The sequence below is a fragment of the Brachyistius frenatus genome, unplaced genomic scaffold, assembly GCF_029030835.1.
Source record: "Brachyistius frenatus isolate BFR_SWC_R1_liver_20210118 unplaced genomic scaffold, ASM2903083v1 Contig_14, whole genome shotgun sequence".
In the NCBI taxonomy this organism is placed as follows: Eukaryota; Metazoa; Chordata; class Actinopteri; family Embiotocidae; genus Brachyistius; species Brachyistius frenatus.
Genome location: NW_027210613.1, coordinates 5689566 through 5700223, shown reverse-complemented (window position 1 = coordinate 5700223; position 10658 = coordinate 5689566). Strand labels below are relative to the sequence as shown.

At 41.2% G+C, this 10658-nt stretch overlaps 1 protein-coding gene across 2 annotated transcripts; it reads left to right on the top strand.

Annotated features, from left to right (window-relative positions):
- The first annotated feature begins 511 nt into the window (after nt 1–511).
- Nucleotides 512–6044, top strand: rcc1 (regulator of chromosome condensation 1). 2 transcript variants are annotated; one of them, XM_069693288.1, is made up of 10 exons: nt 512–565; nt 2082–2178; nt 2300–2487; nt 2595–2774; nt 3531–3627; nt 3729–3851; nt 4014–4154; nt 4296–4415; nt 4592–4744; nt 5739–6044. In XM_069693288.1, the coding sequence occupies exons 2-10, from the start codon at nt 2100–2102 to the stop codon at nt 5912–5914; spliced, it is 1257 nt and encodes a 418-aa protein (XP_069549389.1). In that variant the 5' UTR covers nt 512–565; nt 2082–2099; the 3' UTR covers nt 5915–6044. The 2 variants fall into 2 exon arrangements, with proteins under 2 accessions (XP_069549389.1, XP_069549390.1); XM_069693289.1 differs by lacking the exon at nt 512–565 and adding an exon at nt 652–673.
- The last annotated feature ends 4614 nt before the right edge of the window (nt 6045–10658 follow it).

Sequence of the window (10658 nt, the reverse complement as noted above, 5' to 3'; positions counted from 1 at the left end):
TTTTGAACAAATGCACTGATACCCCATATATGACTGACACAAACTCCTGAAATATAATACGTTAAGTTAAAGTTAAGTCTAAATACAACTATAGGTAGTAGAGATATATAGCACACTGTAGATAGAAATATCCATTCCTTGAGTTAGAAAATAATTAAATTTCTTCACTGTAATTAAAATTATGTATCAATATGTTTACTTTTGCATATCTTTTTTGGATAATAATCAAAATAATAACTCATTTCACACTGTTGTATTTCACATTGTGTCGTTAGGCCTTTTGTCGTTTTATTTCAGTAAGTTATTGAATGCAGTATTTTTCATTCATTTCCATATTACTTCTTTTAATGGTTTGTGTATTGTTCCACCACCGGGTACAAGTACTTTTACACAGAAAAAAACAAAAAAGATCGCGGGACATCTTCTTGATGTTACTGTCTCTTTAAGGACACGCGCGTTCCAAAGGGTCCGAAGAACGTAACGCGTCACGTGCACGTCTCGAGACCGGGAACAGTCTGCGCACGCTCACTTTGTAGGCAAACTCCAAAACTTCCAGACATCACAGGTCAGTAAATTATCAGCTCCTTACGCTGTCGATTCGGAAACACGAGCGACATTAAACACTCTGCTGCTGGTTCGTCCCGCATGTGATGAAATAAACGTCGTTACTGCGGTTCATTCATTCATTCATTCACCGCCGAATATCGGGCTAACCACCGCTAGCTTAGCCAGCTAGCGCTGGTTAGCAAACAGTTAGCCGGTCTCAGTCAGAAAAAAAAAAAAAAAAAGAAGCTTTAATGCCAGTTAATTAATTAACATCGATACAGCTGCACGAACATGTGTTTTACGTCTCGCTCTCTGAACTGTGTCGGTAGCTGATCGTGTCATTAGTTATTCACTGTCCAGAATCGAGCGGAAGCTCCGACATGTAACTGGATGTTAGCCAGGGCACATGGACGCTGACATCGGTGGATCACGCAACAAGTTGTTAGTATATATGATATATATCATATATCATATATAATATATATATATATATATGTTGTGACTGAGAGTTCAGCTCGACTCCAGTTGAAGTTGTTGAACTCCTCGTGTCTTTGTGTTGAGGACGTTTGGTTTCACACCAACATGTGAGCAGCTGTCTGAAACAACCTGACTCTGTTCCTGCCATTCAAATGAGCCTCTCGACAGCTCGCGGTTCATATTACGACTAAAATAAAGGCTTGTTATTGACCGACGGGTCCAATTGGATTATCTGTAACCAGCAGTCAAGATATCCCTCAAACCTGTTCATCAAAAACCATCAACTCTGTAAGAGTTCATGTTTAAATGACAGTTATGGTAAATGTTGTTATTATTATTATTATTATTATAATACAGTGTAGGCCACACTGTACCTGTAATATCCCCTCAAATGCCCTGAGTGTCACGTGACCAGTAGCTCCTCAGACTATTATCGGTCTGATTCATGACACGTCTTGTGATTTTTCTCCTGTTGTCAACTGTTTAACATGTAAAAATTAGATTGGAGTTTCGATGATAGACCTCATGCAGGGTTTTCCCAAACATCCTTTAGTGCACCGCTGAAGCCAAAGGAACATGACATCCCTGTGTGACCTTTTCACGAAGGTTGTTTTATTTACAACTCACTCGAGCTTTTCCATTTAAAAAAAACAAAACAAAAAATGTACACGGTAACGGTTATATTAAAGGTCTAAAATTAAGAGGAATTGCATATTTCTAATTGAAAAATTTGATATTTTCTTGGGGGAGGACCTCCAAACCAAACGCTAACGTGAAATATTTTAGATTTGTTCAATCACATTAAATCATGTCTCCTTGTTTGTTGTTGTGTTGGCTTTTGTTTAAACTGGTCCAGAGTTTGTGGTCCATTAAGTTGTAATTTACACACTTCTGTGGCATTTAACACTTATCCTGGTTTTTTTTTGTTTTTTTTATCTGTCTCATTCTCTAAATTCTTAGTCTCAAATGTCATACGTTAAACAGCGGTCATTCATTGCTAAAGCGGCCTAATTTGAGGTGACGATATTTACTCGTCTCCTCTTGTGTTTTGCACAAAGTCCGCAAGTGTTGCTGTCATGCCTGCTAAGAGGACCACCACCAAGAGGAAGTCTGAGGCAATTGTGGAGGAAAGTAATGACTCCAAGAAAGTAAAAGGTAAATCCCTGCATATTTTATTTCATGTTACAATCAAGTTCGTGCCTGTAAGACGAATAATAATTATAATAATAATAGATCAAACTGGTGTGAGAAGACGTTTTGTGTGCTTGTGTACCAGTTTCCCACAGGAGCCATTGCAAGGAGGCGGGTCAGGTTCTTGTGTTGGGCCAGGGAGATGTCGGACAGTTGGGTTTAGGCGAGGTTACCATTGAGAGGAAGAAGCCGGCTCTTCTGTCCCTACCAGAGAAAACTGTGCAGGTGATAGCTGGAGGCATGCACACAGTTTGCCTGAGTGACTCTGGCAATGTAAGTGAACGTCTGTCATATTTCTGTAATTGCAAGAATAATTCTCTGCTAACATTTGAACGAAGAAGTCCTAAGTTTCTTACATAAACTGTTGTTTTTTTGTTTAGGTCTACACGTTTGGCTGTAACGATGAAGGGGCCCTCGGTCGGGACACAACAGAGGAGGGATCCGAGATGGTTCCAGGGAAGGTGGCACTGGATGTGAAGGTGGTCCAGGTGTCAGCAGGGGACAGTCACACAGCTGCACTCACGGACGAAGGATTGGTTTACATCTGGGGCTCCTTCAGGGTTAGTTAGCTGCTGTTTTCAACCACCTTGTCCTGTACCTGGAAAGTGTGCATATTTGTATGTGTCCAAAATTTGTGAAGTAATCTTTTTTTTTTGTCTAATACCTTCCTCCATAATTAATCTTATTCATTTTTTTTTTAGTTTTTGTTCTATCTCAGCAATATTTGAAGTGTTTTTTTCCTTTCAGCCCCGTAAATGGTCTTTACTGGAACTTGAACAAATGACAGAATATGCTGCTGACTATTTGGTTGAAACACTTTTTAGCACATTGACACAGAATATGTTGACGCTTTCCAGGCCTTTCTCTATCTGTATTCATATTTCAGCACTGAGAAAGCATGTGCTGTGTTCAGAAAAATATTCAGACGCCTTTACTTTTCACACTTTAAATGACTAAAATCTCTTACGAAGGTATTCAGACCCACTTTCTTAGTAGCATACACATCTTCATCTGACTGGCTCACCTGTATTCGGATCTAAACCCTAAATCCTCTCATATAGGGAGTCCTCTATCCCCACCATCGTTTGCTATTTAAAAAAAATAATAATAATTATGTTTTCTGGATGCGTATCAGAGGAAATATGGCAATTCATGTGTTTCTAATTGCATCATCATTCCTGCTGAATTCACCTTGTTCGTGTTTGAAGCCTGCCTGTCTGCATCAGCCATATTTCACCGTCCTGTCCTTTCCGCTGCAGTCAAACCTCTCAAGTCGGCTCACTTTCAACACGCGAAACCTTTTTTTTTTTTTGCAGGATAACAACGGTGTTATTGGTCTTTTGGAGCCCATGAAAACGTCTCCTGCTCCAGCCAAAGTTCCCATGACAGAACCGGTTGTGAAAATTGCTTCAGGTGAGAAACCGTTCGTGTCGCTGTCATATTTTTTGCATTTGTTCACTATATGTGAAGTTTCAACAACGTTTGCGTTTAAATCCTCTCGGATGCTTCACTAGGCAACGATCACGTGGTACTGGTGACACTGGGGGGACATCTTTACACATCAGGCACAGCAGAGCAGGGGCAGCTGGGAAGAGTTCCTGAGCATTTTTCGAACAGAGGAGGCAGGAAAGGCCTCGGTAAGTAACGCGCGCCTTTCTCTCTTTGGTAGAGCAGAAGGCAAAAAGATTTTACATCTGCATTAATCTCTCATCATTTCCGATTATCGACGATTCTTTCTCGTATGCGGTCTGTAATGTGTTTCACTGCGGCTTTCCTCGCTGCGTGTCCTGTGATTTCAGAGCGGCTGCTGGTGCCACAGGTGGTGAAAGTCAAAGGGAAAGTTCACTTCATTGATGCCTTCTGCGGGGCCTACTTTACCTTTGCTGTGTCAAAAGACGGACACGTGTATGGATTCGGCCTCTCTAACTATCACCAGCTCGGTCAGTGTTCAGTTGTTATAGTGCTAATCGAATTTGCTTTATAACTCTAACTGTACTGCTGTGTGGTGTGGTTTTTTTTTTCTAGTGTTGAGCTGTATTCATCCTCACACCTTTTAAAAAAAAAAAAATTCATCTGTTCAGGCACAAAAAGCACCAAGATGTGTTTTGTCCCTGTAAAACTGACGTGCTTTAAGAACTCCACCACCTCCTGGGTGAACTTCTCTGGAGGACAACACCACACAATCTGCCTTGATGCCGAAGGTAAGCAGACCGCGTCTAATTGAGATTTAACCCCCTTTTAAACAACCCCGTTGAAGGCGGGGACGTTGTTCTGAATGTTCGGAAACGTCTGCACGCTGTAAACCAACGCGTTGTACCTAACAGGGTCTTCTTTGTCCCCATCCCCACATACCCCGCCATCCCCCCCTCACCTGTAGGGCAGGTATACAGCCTGGGCAGAGCAGAGTATGGCCGTCTCGGTCTGGGCCAAGGAGCTGAAGAGAAGAGTGAGCCCACACCCGTGATGGGGATGGAGCTGGCCAGAGAAGTGACGTGTGGGGCGTCTGTCAGCTACGCGGTCACCAGAGAAGGTGATCAACAAAGAAAATACAACGCAGGAGTCGGACTTCCACTTCCGAGTCTTGTTTCATAGAAGCAGTGTATTGCTTGTGTTGAAGGCAGTCAAGTGCAATTCATCCTCGTACCATAACAATCTAATCAGTTCTTCTTTTTTTTGTTACATTGCCTTCTTCCTATCTCGCTTAACTTTTCTCGTCAACCATCACTGCGGCTTAGCAAAGGAAATTGGTATTATTTTTTAACAATATACACGTATAACCTTGGACATGGACACGGTGTTCTTTATCAATGTCACACTCTTTGTATGCATCACCATCATCCACTCGGCACTTCCTCCCACCAGGTTTTATGACAATGAAATAGCAGCTTTCTTGTTCTGCGTGTGCACTTCACAGAGGATTATTACTATTTTCTCAATTGCAACAGGACTGGAGAACACAGGCACTGACCTACTTAGGTACCGCTGGATATACTGTAAATATCCCTTATTGCATTGCGATAGAGACCCCTTTATCTTGTGCGATTAAGGTTTAACAATTTAAAGTTAAAAAAAAAAAAGGTCACATCTTCGGCCGACAATCTAAATCGACGGGTCTAGAATTGCACCGAGACACTTTCAGCAACAACTCATTTGGAGCTTTTTGTGTCCAAAGACAGCCTGCAGCAAAATGGCAGTCAGTTATTTTGGATCAAATTGTCATCATGTGACTGCTACTGTGACCCACGTCTACAAACCAACCAGAATTCAACAGGAAATGACCTAAAATTCACGGACTTGTTTTCAAAATGTCTCTTTTGTGTAAAGTTTAGGGGGGGGGGGATCTCCACACACTCCTCCTCCTTTTTTTTTATGGTTCTTAGTGGCAACACTACGGTCATCCCACACAGCGTGACAAATAGTAAACATCCACAATTGTTGTTTTTGCACCTCTTTAAAAAAAAAAAAAAAAAAAAAAGTGTCTCCCTCTTCTTACGGTTGGCTGTGATTCGTCCTGCACACTTCAGGAGCGGTGTATGCCTGGGGCATGGGCACCAACCTGCAGCTCGGCACCGGAGAGGAAGACGATGAGTGGAGCCCGGTGAAGATGACCGGCAAGCAGCTGGAGAACCGTACAGTACTGATGGCCTCCAGCGGAGGGCAGCACACAGTCCTTTTGGTCAAAGACAAGCAGGAGAGCTGATGCCCTTCTCAGACAGAGAGATGAGGACAGAGCTTGATCCGTTTCGAGGTGAGGACTTGTTCAGGGTGCCTAAATCGGGGAGGGGGTGAATCTATATGACTTCCTGTGCTGAGCGAAGGGAGTGTGGGAGGAGCGGAGCGGAGCGGAGATGCGAGGTTTGGCCTCTTTTACGAGAACTCTCCTGTTCTTAGTGTGGGGGAAATGTTCATGGAAGCTTTTGGTAGATCATGACAAATGAGAGACTATTTTTTTAAAACTAGTTTTTGATGTTCCTTTGGATCCTTTTCATTAAAGTCACTTGTATGACTGTAAGATGGTATATGTGGTGTTTGTGAATGTGACTGTGCATGTACATAAAGGAAGGTTTGTTCCCCAAAACAATAGTCTTTTTAATGTTTTCTTTAAAGCAATAAGTAGGTTGACTGGTTCAGACAGGGGAAGTTATACTCAGTGAGTGTAACATGTGTGACTACTGTTCATTTTACCCGGCGTGACTATTTTAGTAACAAATTCAACTGTAATTTGCATTTTATTGCTTTTCTTGTTTAAAAATAAAGATTTTTTTTTTTTTTTTTTTAACATTTAAGCCTTTTCCTTTCATATGCAGCAATAATATTGCAACTATTTTGAGAAATGAGTGATAATAATTCATAGAAAATATTCCCAACAATTCATATGAACCTGTGCTGCTTTTTTTTTTGGCCCGTATGGTACTAAAATGAATATATATTGTGTCGAGACTGTTGTCCATATGAAACTTTTAGCTGTGGAATACTAAATGGCATTTTTGACCGTTTGTACAGAAACAAAACAATTGATTTAATCAACAAAATAGAAGTACAGTACAGAAGGCAATGTTCAGGTTTGTACGTTTGACTACAGTAACTGTTTATGTGCCCACAAGGGCATATCCACTCCCAAGAAATTATTCCCAATTAAGTCTGAAATATCATTCAGTCAGTATGGAAGACATTTTTCAATAAATGCAGTAAAACTGATTTCATTTTAAATTGAATAAAAAGGAAACTACTGGACTCCAGTCATTTTCATTGTAACCCGTGTTGAGCATATTTTGTAGTTAATGCTTTGAAGGAATAACTTTCAAGTTCCCTCTTAATGTTGACGTCTTCGCTATAAGAAGAGCGGAAACACGGCATTGTTGCCATTCAGTCAAATGTGATTTTGATGAGGGGGCCCTTCATCTTTGTAATAACATTACACTGGAGTTATCATCAGTCATTTTTAGCCATTTAAAAAAAAAAAAAAAATCAGCTTTCCCAGCGTAAGGGCTCAGCCATTGCACCCCAGTTGCTTTAACTCCTAATATGAATGCAAACAACGCATTCTGTACGCATAGAGTCTTGAATAAAAATCAGAAACACTTAAGGACGCAAATGACGGTACAAGTCCATACATCAAAGCTGCACGCTTTGATTTATTTTTTTTATGTTGGTGTGAAACGCACGGGGTCCTTGCTCTTCTCATTTTCCTTTCATCTGACCAAAAGGACTGAAGATGAAGTGTCGGGGCTGAGTGCTGTTAAAAAAAAAAAATCCCTCGTGGCAAAAAGCTTTGAAAAGCTCGAGTATCTTTCAAAAGCAGCTATTTGATCAGCGTGAACCCCTGTACTTTTTTTTAAAACTGGAGCTTTAACAAAAACAGTTTGTTCTGTGACAATGAAGAAGAAATGTCAGGAGTACATTCGGGGCCACAGTTTACTGCTGATGGTGATAGCCACGTGGCTGCAGGAGTCTCAAAAACAACAATGGCAGGACAGTTGATCTTAACTGTTTCTTATACTTTATATAAAACATCTGAAATTATTCTTGGTTTTTAAAGGAAATGCAGCCTTTTGAATCACCTGGTACACTCACCACAAATATAAAAGCAGTATTTTTCAGATATGTAGCGTTCCTCTCCACCCAAACACTTAGGCTATGTTTTTTTTTTTTCAGATGAAATGACCTTCAGATACTTGCAGATTTGTGTATTTTATAATTTATTCACGTTTTTTTGGTCACGCGCTGTTCTCACACTTTTAAGTCTCGAGTATTTTTTTTTTTTTTTGTATTTTGGACAGTTATAAACCTCCAGTCCACAGAAGATTTCTTAAACCTGTCAAAATATAGAGAAGCTGTTGCACTGATGCACCTCCACGACCTTCAACTATTTTAAACGCTTACATAAAATAAAAAAAATAAAAAACAGCCATTCACTGTGCAGACAGCGGTAGATGTGTTTGTGCTGTGACGTTAAGGAAGGCTGCCAACGGATGTCAAGGGTGGATGCTTTTATCAGACTTCTACGTGTTGATAATACTCTTAAAACCTTCTCGTACGCCCCCAGCACTAAGAGAGACGTTCATACAGGATCGTGCGGTGACATCCTGCGATTAGTTCCTTTCACTTATAGAAAGTAAAACGGGATTTTTTTTTTTTATTTATTTATTTTTTTTAAATAACGCATGTGGGCTCTAATCTTCTTCTCGTCAAACTAACCACAGAGGAGAGCGAGGAGTCTCGGGCGCCTGCCATGCGGCATATTCACTCTTAATAACGAAGGGAACCCAAATTTATCTCAAGAGTTGCACATACGGCTCTGGTAAGCTTTTGTTGCAACGGCCTCTGCGTGTGCGCGTCGCACCGCTGCGCGCGTGTGACGGGCTCGTCGCACGACGCGTTCATGAGCCGCCGCGTCGTGCTGTTCAAATCACAACCTAACACCTTACCCGTCATTTAGCGCCGCATTGATTGAGATCTGGCAGCTCCTGAGACACTCTGCGGCTTCTTTTTTTTTTTTAATGAACTTAATTAACTCAGTTCAAATTGTATCGAGCGCTGTTTCTCAAGGGTGTCTTAATCAAGGAACCCAAAGTTTCTTGATGGCTTTGGAGAGGCTTTTCATCAATGGTTCCATCTCAGTGGCAATCTGTTGAACGTGGTGCAACAGGCAGCTGTTATCCAAATCATTCCCTCCGGCTTCACACTTGCACAGTTTGGATGAAACGTTTTGAAATCCGTGTTTGGTGTTTTTAGGATGTAAAAAAAAACAAAAAAAAGTCTCAAAGACGTCACGACACTAACCGAACAATTCAAAAAGCAGCGGTGTCCGTGTGTGCGTGTGTGTTTATTCAGCCCGCAGTTCTCAGGCTGCTTCTCATGCTGATTAAACACTTTAAAGACTGTACGAGAGGCTCATCCGTCGCATCTAATGAATCCTGATCTCTGAGGATATATACAGTCACAAACCCTTCAAACATTGAATGTACACATTACCTGGCAGATCATTGACGTAACTACTGTCACCCTTTCTGTTTAGTGTTGTATTAAAACAAGAACAAGTGCCCCTGCTGTCACTAATGCATTATAACGTTCTAGATGTATGAAGTACTCTACTGTTTCCACAGCAGATGTTTGTTTTTTTTGTGCTTGAGCGTGCGCACCGGAAACCAAACAGGGTATCATTAGAGGAAGAATATCTCCCTTGCTGTTAAGCTGCCGGTGCTCCATGCCTGCGGGTCGTACTTGTAATTACTGGCGATTGCCTTGATAGATTGGACTCCTCGTCCGGTGGGTTGAGAGCTTCCGGTGAGGCCCGCAGCATGAGGACCACCAAACAGCTGAGCGAGGACTTGAAAAGAAGACGGCCGATCCGTTGACGTTGTAGATGTTTACAGATCTGTTATGTTGACCGGACAACGCCAAGCGATTAACCCTGCTAATGAAGCACCACGGTGTGTGTGACTCATCCCTTCGCTGGATCTCCATATCTCTGTCATATTGATTGTGTTCGAATTACTTTTAGAGGCCCGTTTTGATTATGATGTATAAATCGCCTCTTAAGGATGGCAGCTTAGCAAAAAAAAAAAAAAAAAAAGAAAGGAGCTGTGGCGTAAGCTGCTGTGAGATACAGCTGATGCACACAAACAAAAGATGGGAGTGAAGGAAGTGGGTTAGCCTGGACTCTTATTGACTCGATGAAAATGAATATGGGGCAGTGAAGAGGCAGAACAAGGAGCTGGTATTGTAAATTGTTTGATTTATCACAGGATGATAATGGAGAACTCAAAAAACGAGCGCCTGGTTCATTTGATCACGTCTGATTTAAGACCGTCGTGACTGTTGGTGAGGAGTCGTGAGCAACAAGTCTCATCCTTAAATGACAAGGACCAATCTTAATGTTTGCTCCATCAGACGTTTGACCTTCACTGAGGTACAGTCTGATGATCAATACATTTTCAGTTTGAATCCGTTGTCAAGATGCCATCAATGCATGCTGGCACTCGTGATCTCTGATAAACATAACAATGGGAGGAAACAACCTTATGCTCTCTCATTGATTATCTCATTATCTTGAGATAATAAAGCTTGTTCTCTCAAGATAACAGGATTAAAGAAATAATTGCAAGCATGGCCATTCCTGGTTTCCGTATATTAATCTGGTGGCAGCTGATGTATCCTCGGACTACTCACCTCAAGCAGGGATGAAGAGTGAGCTCCAGCCGTCCCTTTGGCTCACTTTTTTCAACTCCGCACCCCCGGTTAGTTGATTTTTTTTTTTTTTAATTTTTTCAAACTTGAGTCCCAATGAATGCTGATTTAAGTAACATCACTTGAGGCATGCACCCTTTAAATATGTATGTATATTAGTAGTTTCAAATGAGATGTTTAATAAAAGTATAAAGATGTAAAACAAGGTAGGCTACATGATTTAAAAAGATAGATTGTTTTGTGATGTTGTGGGG

What these genes read in the sequence shown, in the direction of transcription:
- rcc1 (XM_069693288.1), top strand. Translation starts at nt 2,100, where the DNA reads ATGCCTGCTAAGAGGACCACCACCAAGAGGAAGTCTGAGGCAATTGTG. An exon ending in TGACTCCAAGAAAGTAAAAG is followed by an intron (nt 2,179 to 2,299) that starts GTAAATCCCTGC and finishes CTTGTGTACCAG; the next exon opens with TTTCCCACAGGAGCCATTGC. An exon ending in CTCTAACTATCACCAGCTCG is followed by an intron (nt 4,155 to 4,295) that starts GTCAGTGTTCAG and finishes TCATCTGTTCAG; the next exon opens with GCACAAAAAGCACCAAGATG.